Source organism: Crotalus tigris, unplaced genomic scaffold (genome assembly GCF_016545835.1).
Source record: "Crotalus tigris isolate CLP2741 ecotype Arizona unplaced genomic scaffold, ASM1654583v1 scf7180000024286.1529876, whole genome shotgun sequence".
Taxonomy (NCBI): Eukaryota; Metazoa; Chordata; class Lepidosauria; order Squamata; family Viperidae; genus Crotalus; species Crotalus tigris.
In genome coordinates, this window is record NW_024100459.1 from 639,246 (window position 1) to 664,418 (window position 25,173).

General features: G+C 37.9%; 1 protein-coding gene across 1 annotated transcript in view; it reads left to right on the top strand.

Moving 5' to 3' along the window:
• Nucleotides 1-25,173, top strand: part of RPAP1 (RNA polymerase II associated protein 1) — a 52,969-nt gene that overhangs the window by 22,082 nt on the left and 5,714 nt on the right. The window contains exons 11-21 of the mRNA XM_039323895.1: nt 265-432; nt 2,293-2,487; nt 3,294-3,428; nt 4,113-4,292; nt 5,099-5,256; nt 6,404-6,583; nt 13,340-13,541; nt 15,398-15,507; nt 16,048-16,243; nt 17,183-17,332; nt 19,462-19,604. Of these exons, the coding sequence (XP_039179829.1) occupies nt 265-432; nt 2,293-2,487; nt 3,294-3,428; nt 4,113-4,292; nt 5,099-5,256; nt 6,404-6,583; nt 13,340-13,541; nt 15,398-15,507; nt 16,048-16,243; nt 17,183-17,332; nt 19,462-19,604 (1,817 nt within the window). The remainder of the gene's footprint in view (nt 1-264; nt 433-2,292; nt 2,488-3,293; nt 3,429-4,112; nt 4,293-5,098; nt 5,257-6,403; nt 6,584-13,339; nt 13,542-15,397; nt 15,508-16,047; nt 16,244-17,182; nt 17,333-19,461; nt 19,605-25,173) is intronic.

Below are 25,173 nucleotides of genomic sequence, written 5' to 3' on the forward strand. Positions count from 1 at the left end.
ATGAAGCAGAACCTGCTAAAGACTAGCCCTTTTCACCTGTTTTACAGGACTAAGAATATACAGAATTAGCCTCGGCTATCACTGCTTCTATTGTCAGTGATCTTCCATTTCATGGAAGGCCTTCCAAAATTGCCCCACAACACAAGAAAGAACAGCGCAGTAGCAGCTTTTCTGCTTTCTGAGGCAATTTTGTTGGGGCCCAGCTGATAAGGACTAATGTCATCTTCCGTGTTAATGCTGGTTTGCTTGTGGTGTATGTTTCAGGCCAAGGCGGGAGAGTTTGCCTCCTCGCTGAAAGGAAATGTCCTGCAGGTGTTGTTTGATGCTGGTTTTCTATTTTTACTCCGCTTCTCCTTGGATGATCCAGTGGATAATGTCATGGCAGCTACTGTCCATGCTCTCCATGCACTGCTTGTCTCTTTGGATGATGAGGTTTGTATCTGCAAGATGCTTGAATCTATTTAAAAGACTTCATTGTTCACTAAAAGGAAAGGAATAGCTAAATTCCTTAACTTGAGATGGATTTTTCTTCCCTTATTCTATAGATGTCTGGCATCAAAGTGATGCTTTAAGCCAGGGGTCTTCAAACTTGGCTCTTTTATGACTTGTGGACTTCAACTCCCAGAATTCCTCAGCCAGGCACGCTGAGCCAAGTTGGAAGACCCCTGCTTTAAGCTTTTGTATCTGACTTTGTGTTAGTGCTTGCTCACCTTCTGAGCAACTGTGTTTCCATTTAAACATCTTGTAAATATTAAGTATTATTCAGAGATTGTCCTGAATGATTTCTTTTGGAAATAGCAATAATAATGGCAATAGCATATAGACTTATGTGCCTCTCCATAGCGCTTTACAGCACTCTCTGAGCAATTTACAAATGTCAGTATATTGCCCCCAATAATCTGTGTCCTCATTTTATAACACAGAAACACAACACACTTCATTAGTTATTTCTTTTAAGGGTCTTTTAGTTCCTGTATCATGAAAACTGTCCTAATTGGAAAAATATTGATGTTGTAGAAGTGGTTATATTATGGATATTTTCTGATTCTTGTTGAGCTGTCTTTTTAACTGTTGTGTTTTAAACCTATTGTACCAGGAATGTAAGCCACCTGGAGTCTCGTGATTGGAGAATAGTGTAGAAACTGGTATAATAAAAATAACATAAATAATTATGTTTTCTAGTTTTGAATTAAGCAGATCAACTAGAATCACCTGTGGTTTATCTCCAGACAATATGGTAGCCAATTTAAAACAAATATTATAAACAAAATGCCAGAGGAAGTGGTCTTTATTTTGCATTCCTTTAAAGTGTCCTTTGGGAAATGAGCATTAATATGATAGTGGATAATTGTGCTTATCTTTAATTAAACAGATGTAAAGTAAAAAACAGAATAAATTTACTTTCTCTGTTTCTTGCTACTTTCCAAGCTGTGTACCTCAGAGAGAGTATATAGCAGGAGTGTTAACTGCCGACCTGGGGGCCGGTTGCATCATACGGAGGACACACTCACCCCAGCTCAGGCAAAGCAAAAAAAAAAATAATTCGTGATACGTCGTGACACGTCATGTGATGCGGCGAATTTGACATCCATTGTATACAGAGTTAGGTTAAGAAGAAAGCTTAATAACATTTTGTATAGTTTTTTCAAAATCCAAATGTTCAAAAATATTCAGTATTTAGCATTATTTTTCAGTGGCTGAATCAGGACTACTAAGTTATTTTATTGGGGAATTGATGAATGTGATAAGGCTAATTGCTAACTTTCATCAAAGAAGCTATGTAGTTCCATGGAGTTCTTTTAGGTGTCTAGACCAAAGATATATCATCAGACCCAGCTACTGGGATTAAGTTTGTTCCATCAAAATTTCGAAGATCTCAATGCCACATTCTCCTTCCTTTCAAATCAAACCTGTTGGAAGGAGTGATGGTATTGGAGAGGAGATGCATGTTAGGGCAAAATCAATTTGACACTTCCCCTGCTTTTCTTTCCTTTCCTCTCCTATCTTTAATTTTCATGATCTGTATTGCATCAAACCCCTTGATTGCAAACTTTTAGAACTTAAACAAAGAGACTTGTAATGAAAATTATGAAAATCTGACCATTTTACTTATTTAAAAGAGCACTTTTCAACAAAACCTTTTTCAATATTACTTCCCAAACCCCTTTTCAAACTGGAGATGCTGGGAGTTGAATCTGGATCCTCCTCCATGTGTTATGAATCTCAATTGGTTTAACTATAAATCCATGTTTTTTCTCCGCTGAGAGCTTTTTGATGTTTATTCCCTTCCAGAAATATCTTGACAAGGCTTTTGCCTGGTACCAGGGCATGACTGTGTACCCTTTAATCCCAAACAGTGAGGAAGAAGAAGAACTTGAAGAGGAAGGGGAAGGTGATGAGTTAACTCCAAACAAAAAAACACCAGGGAAAAAATCAAAGGATGAAAGCAAGCCAGATGCAGAAGTTGCACGATATGATGTTGTAAAGGTGAACATCTAAATTCATACCTCAATAACTCCCTCCTCCATTGTTGTATTATTTTGAGTAAAAAAAATAATCAATGGTATGCTGACCATTCCCTCAGTCAAACCAAACTTTGCATTAGATGCATCACTGATTTTTCCTAGCATTCCAAAAACTCAGTGGATTACATTGGTATAAAAAGCCAGTTGCTTTGAAGAGCTTTTGATCAGGGTTCACCTGCACAAGAAGATCTCTGCAATTAATGTAGATTTAGGCTCAGTGAGGCTAGTACAATTAAGTACTTGATCTGTAAATTTTCTGACTTTTTTAGGTCATTAATTCTAATAGTGGCAATTTGGAGATATTTTTTATCATGAAAATTAAAGATGTCATACCTCATATGACACACTTCTGCAGAATATCAGATAATTTTTAAGGGTAACTCTGTTACAGTTACATCTGAGTGGTTATTGCAGATATCTTACTTGGTATTTTTCAAGGACTTATGTTCAGATGAGAAGATTGTATCAATTGAAATGTGAATATAAAAGCCATTTCTGTAGTGCAATCTGGTTGTTTCATACAGACAAGTCATGGTTTAAATTCCAGATAGTTTGAATTCTCCAGCCATCTCTTTTCCTCTTTGAGGATAATGTTTCTATCTTCCTGAGCAAGTTGTTGAAATTCCAATTATAAAATAGCAATAACTTTCTATAAGGAACAGCTAGTAACCCCTGAAGCACTTAATAATGAAAACAAAACTCCAGTTTGTGGATTTAATTATTAGTATTAGCATTGTTGTAGTATAAATTGCATGGTTTGTATCTTAGGGACTTCTGAAGACCAAGATACTTCATCGCTTGAGATATATCCTGGAAGTAATGCAGCCTGTGCCATTGGTAGTTTTGCAGATTCTAGATATCCTCATTCGCATAGCAAGGCATTCCACTGAGGCTTGTGTCCAGGTAAGTCATGTAAATGTCCTTCACTAGAAAAGAACATGTAACATAAGTGAGCAAGGCTATGCCAGATATCCCAAATTTGTCACTTTTTGAGTTTTGTGTTCTGACCTTAAAACAAAGTGTTCTGACCTTAAAACAAAGGTCCAGAAGTTTTGTGTTCTGAGGTCAAGACAATCTCAGCCCATGTCAACCAGAGTTGTTTACAGAGTTCCTACCATCCTGAGAATAGTGATTGAATTGTAGCATGCTGGCTTGTGACTCGATTGCCTTTCCAAACTTTTTCTAGCCAGAACAACTCCAGACAAAATGCTTTGTCCCGCCAGAACACAGAAGCTTAAAATGGAATATTTTGAGTTGCACTTCTTTTATCCAGAATTTGAAACAACACATTTTTTTTCATTCCTTGCACTTTTCTACTAGAGCAGGGGTAGGCAACCTTGGCTCTTTTATGACTCGTGGACTTCAACTCCCAGAATTCCTGAGCCAGCCATGGCTGGCTCAGGAATTCTGGAAGTTGAAGTCCACGAGTCATAAAAGAGCCAAGGTTCCCTACCCCTGTACTAGAGAAATCATAAAAAGAAGGGGCATTGCCAATTTTTTGGAAAGATTTTGCAAGGTACTTGTATTGCTACAATGAAAAGTTGTTAGCTTTATAGCACTGACTTTTGTTAAAATACATGTTAACAGGTCCTTGATTGTCCTCGTCTTGTTGAGACTATTGTCAGAGAGTTTCTTCCCACCCAATGGACTCCAAGACCAGCTGAACCCGGGAAGTTGCTTGTAAGCCTACACGGACTACCATGTCCCACTGCCATGAAACTCATTAGAGTCTTGGCATGTGGAGGGCGAAACACAGCTGCCAGGCTGGTAAGAACTATTTTCAGCCAACATGACGTAGCTAATTAAAAATAATAAAATGTGCAATTAACCAAATATGATTGAAATAAAGAAGGCAGTTTCCCCATTTCTTCCATTTAATTGGCATTCTTTTTATGCGTAGTGTATACTAGAATTCAAATTTGCACAGAGGAAACAAATGTACCTGAAATAAATCATGTATGATTTTCTAAATTCTGTGCATATAGGAGCTGCAGCCTTCCAGGAAGAGAAGCCTGAAAGAAAGGCATTAGCATAAGGGACTTGTAGCAAGCAGGGACAATGTTTAATATATAAAAGAAAAATATTTGTTTTTAATGTGCGTATTCCCATGGAAAAAGCCTCTTGCTAGTATACACCATAAATCCATCTGGTCTCCCATTCGCATGGAGAAAACTGATAAGCATAACAGGAAGACAGTAGCCCTTTTCTTTGGCTTGTCCACTGGTAACTACTATTCAGGAGCATTTTATTTCAGTTTGTATGGTTCCATTTAGTTTTGTCTATGGAGATTCTCAGTCATCCAGGTCATAGTTGTCCCAAAGATACTTTGTCACAAGGCAACTGAAAGTGAAAGTCGAGTTGTCTCGTGAAAAAGTATCTTTGGGTTCCATTTAGTTGTCGTGCCTAACAGTGATTCACAGATCTGACCTCCATGAATTTATCTGATTCTCTTTAAAGCCACTAAGTGAGATACCAAGTTTATTATATTCTGCTCAATATCAGTATGAATTCTCTTCTCTCGGTACCCCATTACAAGTCCTAAATCTTACTTAACATTTGGTTGTTATTTACAGCTAAACAATTTTGAGATGAAGAGTCGGCTGAGCCGGTTTATAGCTGAAGATCCCAAAGACCTTTCTCTAAGGAGAGAGGAAGCCATAAATATGAGCACAGAGGCATTCCGCTTGTGGGCTGTGGTCACTGGTTATGGTCAAGCATGTGATCTCTATCGGTATGGTTTTGACTGGGTGTTTGCACTTCAAATTTCACTTTCTTTCACTTCCAAGAATATCAAAGCTTCTGGGTTATTTGGAAGTTTTTCTTGCCTTTCTTAGATGTTATAGTATACTCCTTGGTTCATTTACTATTTTCCTTCTCACCTAAGTGCCACAATAGATGGAAATTGGCCTCAGCAGATACGTGATGGAGTAGCTTGGATAAACTACAGCTGTAATTTAGTTCAGAAATGCAAGTTTCTCTTCTAGAAATTAAGCTATTACATATTGTACATAAAAATCACAACTCAGTGGCATCTAATGTATCAAACATCGCTTATTTATCTGTAGTTCTTCTAAACAAAGGATAAATTGGAATAATGTGGCTGAATAAACCAGAATAAGCGAAACAAGTCAGTCCATTAAGGATCTAAAAAAAAAAAAAAAAAAAAACTGGCTGGAGAGGAGTTGCTTATTAAATTACAGGGAAGTTTCCTTTTCAATTATATTCTTTGCTAGATTCTTATGTATCAATGCTACTTTTTAGGATGGTTTTAGCAAGATCCGTATTTGAACTTTGGAAACTGGATGTTAGTTATTAGGAGGGAAGTGTCAGTGCTTCCTCCTGTTTTCCCAGGCTGATCTCCAACCAAGTGGATAAAAGATAAGATGGAATAAGAGATAACTGATGCATAATCCAGTATTGATCTATATGGAAAGACCTGAACTCCAAATAAGTAATTATTTTGTTTAAAATAGCAACCAACTAGAAATGATTCACTTGTTTGGAATCATAATTGATTTCTTAAAATGTTAATATTATCTTTTTCTCTTCCTCCTCCATATTGGAAGTTTTCTGACCGTTCTGGTGTCTCAAACCCAAAATAACTTCCTTTCAAGCTCAAAATAGGAATCCTTTAATTTGGAACACTTATAGAACAATATTAGACCGCTTCTGGAACAGTTGTTTTATATGATCTGAAGAGAAACCAGAGCATAGAACATCTGTTTTGAACTCAAAATGGAATATTAAATTTGAAATATTTTGCACATTGCTATAAATGTCTTGTAACTCGATTTTGACTTCAGTGAAGTTTTTTTAAAATAAATGTTTTAACTATGCTAATGTGTTTCTGTGACATCTCATTTTATTGAAATTCACAGAGATCTTTATCCTGTGTTAATGAAGATAGTTTCATCCCTATCCCAATTGACCAGCAGTTTTCAAGAAAATAACATCTTGATTGAGCTTTCTATCCAGCGAGCTGCAGCTGTTGTGACTTTGCTTACTCAAGTGACCCAGACAGCTAGCTGCCAAACGGAACTGCAAGCCCAGCTTAGCAGGTATAGTCATTTTGTCCTGCTAGTGGTTTACCTTTCTGTTTTCCTACAAAGAATCTTCTGCAGCATTTCTCTGAATATCCAGAAGCAAAATATTCTTATAGTGGTTTTGTGTTGAAAAAATGGCTTGTATTATATTTTGAAAACATAATAATAGCAATAGTAATAATAATATACTAGCAATAGAAGATGAAACCTGGTTTAGTCTAGCAGTTAGGGTGCTGGATTAGGATTATAGGGAATAGGGAAACATGATTTTAGTCTTGCTTTAGAGCACAGAAATTAACAGGCTGGTCTAGGCCAGTTATTGTGTCTCAGTCCTAGAAAGAAATCAGTGGAAAGCCACTTCATTTCCATGTCCCAGAGGTGCTTTGTCAGAAAGCAACTGGACTGTTTTTCCTTGAAGATGTTTCGCTTCTCATCCAAAAAGCTTCCTCAGTTCTTCTTCATCTCTTGGGTAAGAAGTGAAACATCTTCGAGGAAAAACAAAGTCCAGTTGCCTTTTGAAAAAGCAAGTTTGCGACAACCGTGACCTGGATGACTGAGAATCTCCATAGATACTTCATTTCCATGTTGCCTAGAAAACTGCTTGGATTTGTCCATGCAATCAGCAAGTTTGACTTGGAAAAAGATAAAGTGAGAGAAAATGGATCAAATAAACATCAAAGATGTGATAAACAAAGAATTTGGCAGATCAAACAATTTCTAAGCAACAAAGAAAAAAGGTGGGAGAAGTCTGGTTTTTTTTCAATCATGGAACTCATGGTGAATGTATTATTTCTAATGGCACTTGGATGTTGATCAGATTTGGATCTGCTTAAATTCACTGAGGAGAATGTTGCCCTATGTTATTTCACAGCATTCTCTCAAATCTCTTGTTCTTCTTCCATTAAAGTTACCTCTTTCCACTGCTTCCCTTCCACTAAAATTCTCTGTCACTAGTTGCAGATGCTGTAAGAACATAAATATTTTGGGTCAAACTCATTCCATGTGGTCTACCTTTCCAAGAATGAACGACTGAACACGAAGCAACTCAGAAGCAGGCGGGGTTGGGAAGAGATGAAGGGAATTTGGGGGTGTTTCCCCAGCATGTAGTGCTTGTCAAACTGTGTGCGTGGAATTTTGTAAACATTTGGAAATGGACCACTTCTTTTTCTGGAAGCCTTAACCTTGTAATGTTTATTTGGCAAACTACAATGAAAATAATTGAGGAGACCAAATCTTGCTGAGAGGCATCTGAACAAAAAAGAAAGAGAATGCAATTTATTTTGCTTTTATTTTTCCTTGATTTTGGAAAGCTTTCCTTCTGAGTATCAACTTGACAAAACTGCTTTTAAGAATTCAAAGTTGTCTTCCTTGTCAGGGTTTACATTTTTGTTACATGTAAATCTTAACTTCTCTATACATTCTTATTTATCCTTCCTGCTCTGAATCTTTTTAATCTGTTTACTGGAGATACTGATTTTCTTTATTGTAATAAAGATAAAATTAAATCACGGACTGACATTGTGCAAGATTAGTGCTTTAAAAAAACTTACTTTATCAATTCTGTTGCACAATTGCCCTTCAAATAGGACTGTTAGATGTCATATATATTTTTTGCTTTGTTCCTTTATTTTGTATATTTTCCTTTCTGTTAATTTCCTCACTTGCCTTTAGGGTAAGGACAAATAAATATTAATCGCACTGAATAATTGATAATAGGTTTTCCCCAGGGTTTCATTACTGAGGCCACTAAATGTCAATGTTTATGTTTGCTGTAGAAATTGAGGTTGACAGTGAAGTTGATTGAAAAGCTAATCAGCTGAGAGAGTAAATACCCAGCTGACTGAAAAGCAATTAGAACATCTAAATGAAAGAAAGCATAATCATATGGGAAGTTATAAATACCCAGCTTAGTGAAGGATCTATTGAAGCAACATGGCTTGGACAAGTGTGAGGATGTTTTCAAATACAGTAAATAAAAAGGGATTGCCAAGGGATTCGGATAACATTGTAAGATAAGATATTGTAAGAATTCCAGTTTCCATCATTTGCTAGAGATTATTGATTAATGTGTCCAGCAGCAGGATAGAATGTTATTGCAAAATGAACATGTTCCTGGGTTAATTTGTAACTTTTTTGTGACATCTGATGATTTGTTCTACACCAGAGGTTCCCAACCCCAGGATTGCGGCCCAGTACTGGGCTGTGGCCTATTTGGAACTGGGCTACATGAGTTGTGTGTGCATGTGTGTGTGTACCAGCCCACTGCTTGTCAAGTTGAGCTGCAGGTGGGGCCCAGTTCTCCTCTCCCCCCCTCCCACCAGCTGGGTCACCAAGCCCAAAGATTGTGGACCACTGTTCTACACGAACAACCAAGTGATAACTGCGTGGTTGAAGCAGTAAAAGCATTCATTTCTATGTTGAGTCATATTAGTTTAACCATGGTTGTTTATCAACCATTATGGCTGTACTCAGCATTTTAAATTGCAAATCCTTGTTTACAAGTATAGTGGCTGCTTTCATAGATCACACTAATCTGAGCCATAAAAATAGAATAATGTATGAAAGCAGTTGTTGATTTATGAATCATTTCTGAGTCATCACTGAAAGCCTGTTGATGTAATTGATTCATGCAAACCAATAGGATTATTTTCATGGCCTTTCACCTTTCCCAGTTTTTATTTTACTTTGTTCTATTTTTTATGATCCTTATTCTGTGAACCCTGAACATTTTACCTAATTGCAGTAAAAATAACACAGATGCTTATCATCTATCGATGGATATTAAAGTTGCACTATAGTGTATTTATGTTTGTTTTAACCTTACAAATAATAATAGTTGAGTGCAGGACATATTAAGTTTACACTAAATTATTTTTTTAAAATGCCATCTGCAAGAAAGCTAAATAATACAGAAAGTAAAAAAGAAAAAAATATTTTAAATTTACACCCAGCTTTATAAATATTGAGTCAAAAGTTAGTGAAGAAATTAATTTTGAATTATTCCAGCTCTTCCAAAGATCATATGTGACCAGATTACAGGTAGCCCTCATTAGTGATTATTCACAGTTATGATGGTGATGAAAAAGTAACTTCACAACCAATCCAGGCATTTACAACCTTTGCAATTCTATAAAACAAAGGAAAACCAAAGTAAAATCATAAGCATAGTCATGGTTTCACTTAATGACCAATTTGCTGGTCCCAATTGTGGTGGCTAGAGGACTGCTTCTATGTACTTAGCAGCACTTTTAGTTCTTCAGTACTGAAGATTTTATTTATTTGTTACATTTATATGCCTGCCAGAGTCACCTTAAAGGGGAGAATGGGCGGCACAGAAATTAAAAAAAATAAAAAATAAAAAATGTTAACACTGTGAAATCTATGAAAAACAGGAATAGCTGGCCCTAGGCCTAGGGTGACCTGCTTGAGTAGGGTAAGGCATATACAGCTAGTCCTCAACTTACAACAGTTTGTTTAGTGATCACTCAAATTTACAACGGCGCTGAAAAAAGTGACTTATGACTGTTTTTCGCAATTATGACCGTTGCAGCATCCCCATGGTCACATGATCAAAATGTGGATGCTTGGCAACTGATTCATATTTATGACAGTTGCTGTGTCCTGGGGTCATGTGATCAGCTTTTGCAAACCTCTGACAAGCAAATTCAATGTGGAAACCAGATTCACTTAACAACCGTGCTACTAATTTAATAACTGCAGTGATTCGCTTAATGACAGTGGCAAGAAATGTCGTAAAATGGGGCGAGACTCACTTAACAAATGTCTCACTTAACAACATAAATTTTGGGCTCAATTATGGTCGTAAGTTGAGGATTACCGCATGGATTTATTCCCCTCCCACCATTGGATGACCTAACAAGTCAGAAAAACAGTGCATTCAACTAAAACCTATTCTGATTTAGTTCCAGATACATTAATAATATTTTAAAATTTCTGAATAGTTCCCAGTACAGAAATGCATTTTGCACTATTTTGAACCTACATTTTTATAGACAAGTAAATGATATTTTACTATATTTTATAGTTCAGGAAAAAAAGAGATGTGGAATACTGTATGCTGATAAATCAATAATTAAGAATCTTAAAAGTATTAAATATTTTTCATATGATATTCTGATTAATTCAGCAAAATGTTTATGTTTTTTTAGGCCAGATGAGCTATTTTTTTAAAGGGTTGTTGATCATACTTTATGCTTGACATATAAAATGGAAAGAGTACACTTTTCTTACTGGGGATCTGTTTTGGCTTAATAGCCATGAATTTTTTGAAGTATGTCTTGTGAAAAGTAATAAAGTTTCCAGATGTGAGCAGTATTTTGAATCATGTATCTGAAATCTGGAATTTATCAAGCAAGAAATACAGCAAAAAGATTATTTTAACTTTTATGGAGTCTGTGATATATATTACTTTGATTTCAGGTTTTTCCTTTGAACTGGCTATTGATGAAAGGGAAAGACTGATCATTATTATTATGTGTGATCAAGATGTAATGCTATATTTTAAAATGTTTGCTATAACCCTGGTAATACATTTCTGTACTTTTTTCTTTTCCTTTTTTGGAAAAACATATTGCACAAAAAAAGAAAAAAACTCTCTTAACTCAAACCTACACCCCCAAAAGTACAATACTCTCCTCCCCACATAAATAGTATATTACAATCGATCTATGTGAGGAACTCCATTTTTTGGTAATGGCAGAATTCTCCTGAACATTATATTTCCTTTATATTAATAAGGAGCTATCATGGGGTGTTTCTGTGTGTTCAGGAAATAAGACAGTTCAAAGTGCAAATAGCATCCTTTTTCTTTTTAATTCACATTTCTGATAAACCCAGTGAAAGAAGTGTTAATTTCAGCCGAGCTTTGATTTATAGTTTAGAGCAGACATGTCAAACTCGCGACATCACGTGACGTCGCGTGACGTATTGGAGCTTTTTCCCCATTGCTGGCAATGGGGTGGATGCGGTTTCCTGGTGATGCGGTCTGGCCTGCGGGCGGCAGTTTGACACCCCTAGTTTAGAGACAACTATATTCCATTGGGTGTGGGACGGCTCAGCAGTTAAAGACTCTGAACTTGTCAGCTGGAAAGTTGACAGTCTGGGTTTGAGACTAGAGTGCAGCGCAGTGGGGAGAGTTCCTGTGACTTGCCCAAGCTCCTGCTCCCCCAGCATTTCGAAAGCATGCAAATGAAAGTAGATAAATAGGTACCACTTTGGTGGGGAAATAACAGCATTCTGTGGGCCTCAGCGTATAGTCATGCTGGTCAGAATGACCGCGGAAAAGTCTTCGGACAACACTAGTTCCCTCAGCTAAGAAACGTGGATGAGCCAGACATGACTGGACAGGGGAAACCTTTATCTTCATTTTTATATTCCATTATCAGCGGTTTCTCCTTCCTCCATCCCTCAGGCTTCACTGATAGCACAATATGCTATAACTTTTCTTACCTATTCTTGACAGCTCTAATACTGTACATGTATATGTGTGTGGATTGTGATACAGACTTAACACATGTGCACCTTCTATTTTAAACTCCACTGCTTTCCTAATTCTAGGATTTATAGAGATTAGTGACAGTTTCCCACCTACCCACCCTTTATTTCTGGATGCTTATGATTTGCTGGATTTCCTTTGACAGGTAGACCTGTCTTAGAAAATAAGATTTTCTGTTCCCTTTTGACAGCCCAACCCTGCTCTCTGTAACTTAACGTTTCTTCATTATTTTCTCCCTGTCTTCAACCCATTTCTTTGGTCCTTTGAAACAATTCTCTTCAGAAATGTTAACATTACCCAGTGCAGTTCAGGCTTGCCAGCTCCTATTAAATTTAACAGTCCACATTCAACAGCCAGTTTTTGTCTAAGTCAGTGGTTCTCAACCTTTCTAATGCCGTGACCCCATAATACAGTTCCCCATGTTGTGGTGACCCCCAAGTGGGTGTGGTCACCAATAAGAGGGAGTAGGACAGCTAGGGAAAAGGGAACAAAATGGTGGACAGCATGGTTTGGCGACCCCCATAAAATGGTCGTTCGACCCCAAATGGGGTCCCGACCCACAGGTTGAGAACCACTGGTCTAAGTCTATCTTAGAAACCAGCCTTTGCTACCATTCCAATTCCTGCTTCACAGGGGTCTCTTTGGTGGTTTTTAAAATTCCTTCTGTAGTGCTAATGTAGTATCTGATACTGATAGGCCACAATTCAGCCTTTCTTTTACTGTGAAAACTATTATTTATAAAAATCTAGATAATATCATTCTTGACTGCTTATCAGGAAAGTGAATGTAAGCAATGGGAAGTGTCCATACAGTAAGCTTGATGGCATTACAGGGCCCATATTGGAGATTCAGGGGTCACAGGAAATAATTTTCTATTTTGTGCAAAAATGGATTTTTTGACATTCATGTTCTTTCCATTTATTCTTTTAGGGATAAGCTTGGGGTAAGAGACTGATGTAGTAAAAGTATTGATGAAACCACCAAATTGTTGTTTCATCATCAGTTAATTAAATTACTGAAATTAATTTTAATTAATCTTAAAATTAAATGTAATTAAACTTTGTTATATATCAGCTTTCAAAAAACTAGATTTCCAAGCCTTTTCCATGGTAAAAATAGTCAGCAAATTAAACAACTTCATACCTTGCTTGGGTTCCTAAGTACTTTTCTCCAGTCATGTAGGAAGCCACCTTAAGTAATGGGCATTAGCAATTCCCATGTTATTGTCTTTATTTCATATTTGTGTTATGTTACAGGAGAAGCCCAGAAGAGGGTGATCAAATTCCGCCCCCACCCATCACCTGGAGTCAAGTGGCAGGTTTTAGGCCTGTTATTGAAACTAACATGAAGAATTGCTTTAAGGAGATAACCCACATGGAGAGATGGCAAGCATTGCAATCTCTTACTACGGCCTATGTCATCTATATGGGGATGTATTACAGAAACTGTAGTCAACAGGTAAGAGTTCAGGAGATGAAGTTCTGTGTCTGCAGTTACCTTTGGAGTTTCTTTTGTTCCATGATTCTCCTTCCATCTGGTGCAGCAGTTTGGCTAAAAAAAGAAAGGAATAGCAGCGGGCAAAGTTTAGGCTTGATAAATCTGCTATTTATTTTCTTTCTTAATTCTGCTTTTATGCTGCTCATTCTATGCCCATTCTAGGCAACTAACAATAAATGATTTAACCCCTTCCCACCACCAAATGAATGAAACCCCGAAATCTATATGCCAGGCTGGCATGCTGCAGGCCTCAACTGCATATTAGAAAACATGTCTTCCTGTGCTTCTAAGGTCTTTTCAATCTTGCAGGGGTGGGGCATGCAAATAATTCTAGGGGGTCTGGTCAGACGGGTAGATGAATGCCAGAAGAAGCAGTCTCTTTCAAATAACTAGGACAGAGCCATGCAGGACTCAAAGGTGAGAACAAACGGCAATCAGTAGAGCTCCCAAAGCAAAGGGGTCACCCAAGTATATTGGGGTCCATCTGCCGTTGCTTCCAATGCCTTATTCTCTAGCTTCCAGATGTTCTTCAAGGATAGCCCCACATAAAGTATGTGAAATGCTAGTTAGACAATAGTAATCTAATCAGAATATGAGTAGGGCATGACAGATCACACATGGAGCCTCCTAAGCCCCAAACAGTGCTATAGGTGTAGCAGATATTATTCTGTAAAAGCTCAAGCAGAGGTGGTGATTTTTGGAGAATTCCCAAATTGCAGACTGAATAGAGATCTGAAAGTTGCCTGGAAAACTAGGTCAGATGTGAAACGGTGCTTTTGCCCATTTAAAACTCGGGGTGAAAGTTATCTTTTAGTCCAAGCTCAATGCAGGAATTTGTATCTGGAATTAGAACTCATCTCTCTCTTCAGTGTCAAATGAATCCCCCACCCTTTGCCTCTTCTGCAGATCTCTCAGGAAAGCCCTGTCTGTCTTTTCTCAGGAACTTGTGATCTAGCTTGCAGGTTCCTTCGCTGGCTGGAAATTCAGAAATTTGTACAGGTGGTCCTTGACTTATAACAGTTCATTTAGTGACTGTTCGAAGTTACAATGGCCTTGAAAAAAGTTGACTTACAACCATTTTTCACACTTACTGCCTTTGCAGCAGCCCCACAGTCACGTGATAAAAATTCAGATGCTTGGCAACTGATCCATATTTATGACGGTTGCATTGTCCCGGGGTCATGCAATCACCTTTTGTGACCTTCTGACAAGCAAAATCAATGGGGAAGCCAGAATCACTTAACAACTGTGTTACTACCTTAATACCTGCAGTGTTTCACTTAACTGTGGTAAGAAAGTTTGTAAAATGGGGCAAAATTCACTAAACAAATGTCTCACATAGCAACAGAAATGTTGAGCTCCGTTGTGGTAGTAAGTCAAGGACTATCTATACCAGGGGTAGGCAACCTTGGCTCTTTTATGACTCGTGAACTTCAACTCCCAGAGTTCTTGAGCCAGTCATGCTGAGGGGAAAGGGAGAGGTTTCCAGGCTGAGCCATGCTGGCTCAGGAATTCTGGAAGTTGAAGTCCACAAGTCATAAAAGAGCCAAGGTTGCCCACCCCTGACATATACCACCTATACACCAGACTGTTGAAGGGTGGTTTAGAGTAACTTTGGAGCAGGCCTCATTGACTTTCAGATTTTCAATTAGTATCAGTCTGTGTAGCTCTGTGGGCATTTAAGTGAAACCTGCCCTCCTCTTAAAACATCCAGTCACAAATGTGTTTGGAAACATTATCCATGCAGATAAAAGTATTCATTATGTTACTGTGAAGAAAACCTCATAATGATTTCTTTCCTCTCATTTTCTCCATAGCCAGTAATAAACCCAGTTGATTGCTTAGAAGAAGTGGAGCACCTGACAGCCCAAGTGCTGTTGCCTCTCCTCAGTCAGCCAGCCATGCAGGCCCTTTGGGAAATGCTCAGGTGAAAACTCCTTGGATTACAGACATCACAATGTCTTGTGACTGCAGAAAAAAATATAGGCAATTAGGATAAAACTCTTCATCCCTTTGTGTGTTTCTTTGAATGCAAATCCTATTGAGTTGCAGCTTAAATTTACACTCATTCCTGCCTTTATGTACAACTACGTGTTACCTCATTGAGGGTGGCTTATTGAAGGCTTAACTAATTTGTACCCTGTTGAGTATTAATTTTAATTCCAAGCAAGGTTTTATAATAGATGAGTTGTAGTATTTGGAAAACAATAGGATGGAGAAATTTGCTGATTACATAGATTTCCTTTTTAAAGCAGGGTGGTATTTTGTTTTCTCAGTAAAACCAATTTGTGGGACAGAATAGATAAATTGCTACTGCCCGGATGGGTTTCTCTGTTCTGTTGTTCCTTACTGTCAACCATGGTGACTGGAGACTTGTACTCCAAAAAACCTACACAACACTAAGTTGTCTGTTTATTAAGGTGCATCATAATTCTCATTTCTTCTTCTCCCTTTTTTTTTTTTGCAGACCATGCTCTGCTTTATGCAACCCTCCATCCTATCCCCCAGGACCAGAATCTGTTCTCAGCATTGTTTTTCTGAACTGCAGTAGAAACAAGACTTCAGCGAATTTAGCAAGCTCCAAATCACCATTTCCCTTTCTTACTGCTTTTCTCGTCCTTGTGAATAGTATCCTCCATGTACATAAAGGGCTGATTAACCAAGTAAGTACTGACATTTGGGGATCATTTTTAATGATGCATAGGCATATTACACACACACACACACACACACACACACACACACACACACTCACATATATCTTGAGTGTTTTTTTGATGCACCCTGTCGGCCCAAATATGGGAGAAAGAAATATTTTGGCCAACACAGCTGCCTAATGTGCAAGCAGTCCAGGTTTGAATCTCAGAATGGTATGTCTGGCTGATGAGAGCTAGTCAGCTCGAAATAGCTATCCCAAATATTCAGATGAACATTGGTCTCTGATCTAAGGATAATAATGCTGTACTACTCAGTTGTCAGTCTTCACTTTAGTCCTTGTCATCCTCTGCCATTAAAGGTAAGGGAATTATCTTTGTCTTCTTCAACTCCAAAAAACAAGACATTAGTATTTGTCAGGTGTGTATAAACTACCTCCCATTTTTCTCTTACGGGTTTCACACTAAAGATCAATGGCCAATGGCTGAACATTTACATTCTATATGCAAAGGCTACTGATTTAGTTAACCTTTTTCCTGCAGCTACACTGAGTGGAGTTAGGCTTTTTGAAGAGTCCATATTCATAAATTCAAGATAAACTTTGATGTCCCTAATGTACTGGTGTTTTAGAAGGAAATATTCCAATAATTGATTTGTTTGGGTTCAGGTATCTTGAGATGAATTTTAGTAAAGCAAGCCAAGGACAGATCAAAGCTTTGGTATTAAATGTATGTAAGGAACAAATATATAAAATACATAATTTGTTTCTGGAAAGCCATTATAAACAGTCCCAGAATTAAAAGAAATTGCTCTGTATTACCTGAGCTGGTGGATGTATGAATGCCATTCCTGTGTGGCCGAAGAGACTAACTCAAGAAGTATAGTGCTCCCGATTCAGGTATTTGATAATCATCTCAAATATATCTCTTTATTGTTGTTTTGTCCAGTATGTTTCTATTTTAGAGGTGAAGAGTCTGAAGGACTACCTGTTTCAATGTTGCACGACTGATCGTATTTCTTTAACACCTTCCTCCACTTGGTTGTTGCATCACGAATACCATTTCCAGTATGTTGTACTTTCACTTGCTCAGAAAATTGTAAGTTCTTTGCATCAGCCATCATTTTGGATTGCCTGTGACCATTTGCTATGTATTTAAAAATCTTTTGTATATTTTACTTTAAATCATTAGCTTACCAGTTTCTTTTGAGTACATCCTTAAGCTTCTATTTCTCTAGGGTCTTAGATGAATTTATCTATAATTCAGCCTTTAAGGCAATTTTTTTTTAAAAAAACCTTAAAGCAAAAATAGAATTGAAAGATTATAAAGTTGTTTAGAATTCATACAGGAAAATCATGAATACATTTTACCTTAGGTCTTGTAAAGTAAATTGCTTCGCAGGTCTACTTGAGCCAAAGAGAATGGAACAATTTAGTTAGCTGAAATAGTTCCAGTATATATTATCTTTTTATATCTTTCTAATCAAGTGGTTTGTGTCTCATGTTTGATAAAATGTAACCAGATAACATGAAATTATATTGTTTTGTCCTGAAATCATAGTAAATAATGCTGTATATCTGAGTTTTTTTTTATTGATTTATGTATGTGTGGGATAGGTTTATAGAGATAGTCATATATACATATCTGGAATATCTGCTTAGTGTTTTCATTACTGCTTTTCTATATGTTGTGGCCAAAAACCTGAACCACTTAAATCAACCAAATCATTTTTAATATACAATATGCAATTGACATGTATATATGAGTTATCACATCTCGGTTTCCAAGATTTGTCTATCTAAGACTTAACCAAAGAATATATGAATTCCAACACTCATAAAGTACCATACATTTTATAGTACTTTCTAGCTTTGAGTTCCACTGATTATAGTGTTACCAAATACCAGGGTCAGAATTAGGATAAGGAATGTAAGTTGATTTTGGTCAAATTTACTCGTCAGTTTTTCCTAGATTCCTTTTTCTTACATTGGCCTATATCAGTGTTTCCCAAACTTGACAATTTTAAGGCATGAGGACTTCAACTCCCAGAATTCCACAGCCAGCAACGCTGGCTGTGGAATTCTGGGAGTTGAAGTCCACATGCCTTAAAATTGTCAAGTTTGGGAAACACTGGCCTATATGATCAAATGTTTTGTCCTGGGCATTTTCTGTATTGGATTAAATAATATTCCCATCAAAATTATAATGGCCAGGCACTCCTTCCTCCGTTACATTATTTTTGATTATTAATTATAGAAGTGCAAGGGAGAAGATAGAAGAATGTAGTGTGGGGGGGGGGCAAGATGGCTTGAATGTGACAGTGGCTTTTGGGGCTGGCTGGATCATTTCATTCTCCAGCCTCTTGCCTGCTTCTTTTCCTTTTTGTTTAAGAAATAGAAATAAAGAAGATATGAAATCTTATGTTCTTCGATTCCGAATTGTGAGAAATGAACATAGCATGGTACCCTTTTAACCTTCGTGATTCTGGGAGCATTTAGGTTATACTTTTTTTTCTCCTTGAAATGCATTCCATTTCAAAGAATTTGGGAGCCCGGTGCAGTGAATTCATTAACTGTACTGTGGGATGAAAAAATGTGGGTGAGCTATACGCTAATGGCTGACAAATCTGGAAGTCTGACAAACCCAGGTCTCTGTTTTGTTTTATTTCTTGCCAAGTTAAAGACAAAGTTATATTACATTGGGTTGATTTGAAGACAATGCAGAAGCATTAGAAGCAAACAGATTGTTAGTGTATTTAGCAAAAGTAATGCCATTTTAGAACAAAAGGAGTAGAAGCACCATTTGAATGAGGCTAGAAAAGTCTAGAGGAGATATAAGACAAAGAAGCAAGTAGTCAGCTAGAAAGAAGACAAAGATATTCCTAAATAAGAACATGCCTAGTCATTATGTGTGTGCTAAAGAGATGCAAGGTGAAATACAAAAGAGTTTTTGGCAGTGTTTCATGTGGCCATTGCCAAACCTTGCTTATTTGCTATGCTTGCACTCTTTTAATAAAGAAATAGTTGATTCTCCCCCAATCTCATATGGCATCTTCTTTCTGGGCTTGGACATGAACTTAGGGAAGGGTTATCTTTCTTTCAAAGAGATGATTTATTTGCAGCAAATGAAATCAAGCCATTGTAAAAAGGCTCATGCTATCATGTTTCCTTCTGTGTCGGTGACAACAGCACTTGTACCTTTTTTGTTGTTGTTTGCTTCCTATGCAGGCAGATGCTTGTCCAGATTGCAACCAACATGCTTCACTCCATCACTCTGTTGCCATGGCACTGTTAAGTCGCTTGTTGCCAGGTAGTGAGTACCTGGCTCATGAGCTACTCAGGGGCTTTGCTTTCAATCCACAACTGATTCCGTAAGTTTTATTCTCCTTTCCCTCACTTCCTCTTACATTTGAGTATGTATGTATATGTGTGCACACATGCAAGATGTATATAGCAATAGCACTTAGAGTTATATACTGCTTCATAGTGCTCTCTGGGGGATTTACAGAGTCAGCATATTGCCCCCAACAATCTGGGGCCTCATTTTACCGACCTCGGAAGGATGGAAGGGTGAGTCAATCTTGAGCTAATCAGGATCGGACTCCTGGCAGTGAGCTGAATTAGCCTGCAATACTGTATTCTAGCCACTGTGCAACCATGGCTCCTATGTCTATATGCACACACATACACTTTCTCTCTGAAGTCTTAGTATTTTAAAAATATATTGGCAAAATTTTATAAGCTGAGCCAAGAGGTTCCTGAGCTTTCTTGTAATTAAACATACATCTGAAACAGTACAATTCCCTTTGGGGGGGGGGTGTTGTCCTTGTTAGGAATGGATAACAGTGTAAGACAACAGGGTTGGCTGTAATCATACAATCATCGCTTTAGATTTCATTCTTTAGAAATACATTTTTGTCATTTTTTTTAATGGTCCTTGTCACTGGTGATCCATATTTGAATCAAGCAGGGTGGTATTGCCCATCATAAATCTGTACTGGAAAGATCTCATTTTACGATTCATTTGCTAAAGATAGGATCAACTTTAAAATATTAGGCAAATTGATAGAAAATTGATTTCTCAGTGACCCAAAGGTGCTTTTTCAAGAGGTAACTGGATTTTCTTGTTTTATTTTTGAAGATGTTTCGCTCCTCATCCAAGAAGCTTCTTCAGCTCTGACTGAATGGTGGGAAATGGAAGGATTCATATTCCTTGCAGACAGCTGGTCATTTGCATTCTTTTAGAGCAGGGGTGTCAAACTTGGAATGTCATGTGATGTGTCGCGACATGTGACATATCATGACTTTTTTCCCATTGCCGGCAATGGGGTGGGCGCGGTTTCGCCATGACGCATCCGGCCCGCAGGCCGGCAGTTTGACACCTCTGTTTTAGAGAGTCATTGAGGCCACTTAGAGCTTTACCTGTGTCCTCAGGGTCACCTGAGTAGCGCAAATCGGTGTGAAGGCAACCATGACCTGGATGACTGAGAATCTGCATAAAGATTTCTCACTGACTTAGGCTGTGATGCTTTAAATGGGACATCCTTGTTTATGAAAAGTAGGCGTGTTGCCTTAAAACTCAAGCACCCCAAATGCGTGTGGTGCTGAAAACCTATTCCCTGAATTTGGAAAAGAAAATACCTTTACCTTTGCAAAGTGGCTTCTTTGCCTTCTGAAAATATGAATCACCAGTAATTCAGACAAAGCAAAAAGCATTTATTAAGGGGGAGGGTGTACAGAAACAAATACATACACTCAGTACATGTGACATAGTAAATAAATGAACAAACTATAAAATACATGAGAGTCTTAAACAATAGCAAACACTGATTCTAGATAACATTCAACAAGTGGTAAATTTGTGGATTACGTTACCCTTTCCCAGCTGGGATTGTATCTTTCTTGAAAGTTGCAAGTGTATTCAAGGACTTTCCGAATGTGCTCTCTATTGTGTACTGTAGATGCTGAAAAAGCAAGTTATCATGTACCAAACAAATGATCTTGGCTAAGGAGGAAAATACGCTTTATTAAAGTTGAAAAAGAGGCCCAGACTTCCATATTAAAAGTACTAATAACACCTTTTAAAATGCTAATAATGAAGCCTAAAATTGAGGTAACAAGTATAAGGAGAGGTCCCACAAATAAATGGGCCTTGCCAAGTTATATCAGGTTTATTAAAGAAAGATAAACTTGAATGTAAGATGAACTTTCTACAAAAAAACTATGCAGAAGAAAAGGCTGTACACTTTGTTCTCACTGCCGTGTTCTTTTTTTTTTAAATTATCTTCATTTTTCTCACCTTTTCAGACATTAACAAATCATCTTCAGCTCCATCTATGGATTTTAAATACAGCATTTTTTCCTGAATGTTGAAATTTCAAATAGCCCTTAAAGGGCTTGCTCATTACTGTTTCTTTGTGCTGGTATATCTGTCCGTCTGTCTGATTGCCTGTCTGTCCCTACTGCATCTGGTACCTGCAGTTGTGATGTCATTCCCCATCTCTGATCATTTTCTCTCTTTTTGGTGTAGTTCATACTATAATATATTTAGGATAAGAATTCTTTTGTTTAATAATACGTTTGGTCATCTCTACCAATTAATATTCAATTATTCTGTATATAGCCATTCCTTGTTTTGATGGCAAAAGTATTTTGAGGGGCCGCTAGATGATTTCTGATTTTTAATTTAGTCCATAGAACTTACTGGTCTAATTGCTTCAATCTTCTCTTATTTGTCTCTGTTGTATTAAAGTACTTTCCAAACTTAACAAGTGTTAGTGCAGCTTCTAATCTGCATTGATCTTGCAATGTCTGTACACTGTGATATTTTAAATCGGAGATGTATGTTCAGGGGAAGTAGGTGTGTATGGAAGGTGCTGAAATTAAACTGGGTAAGCCATCAGATGATGTGGTGTCCTTTATAACTTTGCTTACGTTATCTTTGGTTCTTCTGCCTCTCTCTTCTACACAGTCTGCCATTTATGCATTGTTTTAAGATGCTCTGGCCTAAACAATGGAGTGCCTGCATGAGCAGTTCATGCATGCACATTTGAGCTCTTCATGCCCTTCTCCTTGTAATGTCTTTCTTACCTTATTGACAGTAAGCTTGTGTGCACAGATGGACCTTGTTACTCACAAGGACTACAGTCCAGAGTTCAGTTACAGATAAAATATAAAGCCTTTGGGAGTGGGAAGAGGGAGTGCTTTAGGAGCACCAGAAAATGGGGGGGAAAATCACCTAAAATATAAATAAAAAGAAAAATGAACAGTACATACTGTACTGTACCTTGGCCACCTGCTGTATCTCCTCCTCTTTCCATTTTTTTGAAAAAAAAAATGTCTTTGTAATTCAAAGAAAGAATATTCCCACAGTCTCTAGCCTATAGAAAAATCAAAAGCAAACCAGCAAGAAAAATGTGAAGTTCTTTTATTCCATCTCTTTTGAGTCCCTGGCCTACGACAAAAATCAAAATAGGGATACAGTGGTGCGCTCCTCCTCCTCTTCAAAGTATCGGTGTCACTTTCTGGTGGTGACTCAGCTGTGGTGGGTGTAGCTACATTTCCAAATGGCTGTGACGCTTTGCGTTGTCTTGCTCTGCAGAGCCTTGAACATATCCTTACTGAGTTGCAAAGCTGCCTCTTGAACAATGCTGCAGTACACCGGGAGATCGGGCTCTGACTCTTGACCCCCAAACCACTCTCCGCCCGTGAGATCTCAGAGAAGATTTCTGGGATAGAGAATTGTTAAAACACATGTCCCAAAGGTGCTTTTTCAGGAGGCAACTGAACTTTCTTGTTTTTCTCTGAAGACATTTCGCTTCTCATCCAAGAAGCTTCTTCAGCTCTGACTGGATGGTGGGGAATGGAAGGATTTATACTTCTCGCAGACAAGCTGGTCATAGGAATATAAATCCTTCACCATCCAGTCAGGGCTGAAGAAGCTTCTTGGATGAGAAGCGAAACGTCTTAAAAAAATGAGTAAGTCCAGTTACCTCATGAAAAAGCACCTTTGGGACAGCCACCACCTGGATGACTGAGAATCTCCATAGACATAAAAAAAAATTTTTTTCTGATACTTTGCTCTCAAGAGCTGTCCAGATGAGGACATCTGTGAGCTCCTCCTGATAGAGTTGGAGAAGGTCCTGCATTTTGTATAGATCTGTTTTCAAAGCTTTCGCTAATATATGTGTGCAACGTTGACAATGTTCTGTCATTCATTTGCCACAAACAAAGTGTTGACTTCCTTGAGTCATTCCTTGTGTGTCTTGTCTATTCCTGCAAGGGATGTCACTGTTGTCAGCGCAGTTTTCAGTGCTGTGGCTTCTCTAGCAATTGGTAATTGGAAAAGAGGTATAGTGTTCCATGACAACCAACATCCTGGTAGGCATGATACTTGTAGTAGGAATTGAAAGTAACTACCAGGTGTTGGTCCATTAGTTAAATCAAGAAAGGGGGTGTTTGGTGTCAAAAAAAGTGATCTCTAGCATGGCCAAGGGTATTGACAAGTAGCAGAGGACAATAAAGGCTAGGTCCCAAAGGTGCTTTTTCCAAAAGGCAACTGGACTTTCTTCTTCTTTTTTCTTTGAAAACGTTTCATTCAGAACTGAAGAAGCTACTTGGATGAGAAGCGAAACATTGTCAAAGAAAAAAAAACACGAAGAAAATCCAGTTGTCTTTTGGAAAAAGCGCCTTTGGGACAACCATGACCTGGATGATTGAGAATCTCTACAGACATAAAGACCAGGGGTGTTGAAGGCATGATGTTTCTACATCTCATCCAGGAAGTGATTGCTAATAGTAGTAAGAGAAAGTATCATTTGCCTTCTCTTTTTTTAGAATATACCAATTTGGTTTTCATTCTTTTCAAGACACATGAATTCAGAAGCATATACTGGATCACATGGTCCTCAACAGCAGTGCTACCGAAAGTAATTCTTACCAAATGTGAGTCTCACAAGATTGATCATAGCGAGATTTACTGAAATGGATGGGATGGGTTTCCATCCAGCAATTTGAGCAATTGAACAATTGTTTCTTTATAGGTATTGTATCCCCAGAACATTAGAATGAAGACTTTGAAAAAAAGAATCATTCTAATAGCCGTTCTGTAGATGAGTCTTTTCACTGCTAACAGAGAATCTTACATCCAGCTGTTTCTCTAATATACTCCTGAACCTTTGTCAGTCTGGGTATTTCTATGTGGTTCTTGAAATCTGGAATGCTTCTTTTTGATTTGCTGATGAAAGAGTAAGGGTGCATCTATTACCAGAACAGGATGGTCTCATTGCATTGAAGATTTTCTCTGGCTTGTACTTTACATAATTAATCAGCCAGTAGAACTCTGGATATCTTTGTATTACATTGTGATCCATTTATGTGGTTTTTCATGCCAGTTTGCATGATGGGGGCTGTAATGGTGCTTGAATTTTTGAAGCCAGTCTCTCTTGCCTGGAAACATCACTAAGCATTTTCCATTGCAAATTCTCTGTATAGCCACAATACTTTTTCATGGTTTCCATGGATTGCTGATACGTTGAGTGGCATTTTGTTCTGGGCTTGGTCCTCCGTCCATAGTGTGATGGTCTTTCCCATCCAAGTGAGGATTGCAGAGATGAAATTCCACCTTGAATTTCTTGAGATGTGCCAGAGATCACACTGAGCGAATACTCACCTTTTCCTTATGGCATGGACCGTGACTCACCGATGTCACAATCTGTTTTGTATTGGCTGATGTATTTATTGGTGTACACTGTTGAGAGTTGCTTTTGGTGGAGATGGATGGCTATATAAATTTCATTAATAAATAATAAATAACCACATGAAAGAAATACCATGTGCACACAGCAAACCAACAATCTATTTCACCTTCTTGCTCATGGTCAGCATTTTTTTGGGGGGGGGGGTTACATTTGCCACTTTCCTCAGCAGAGCTCCCCAATA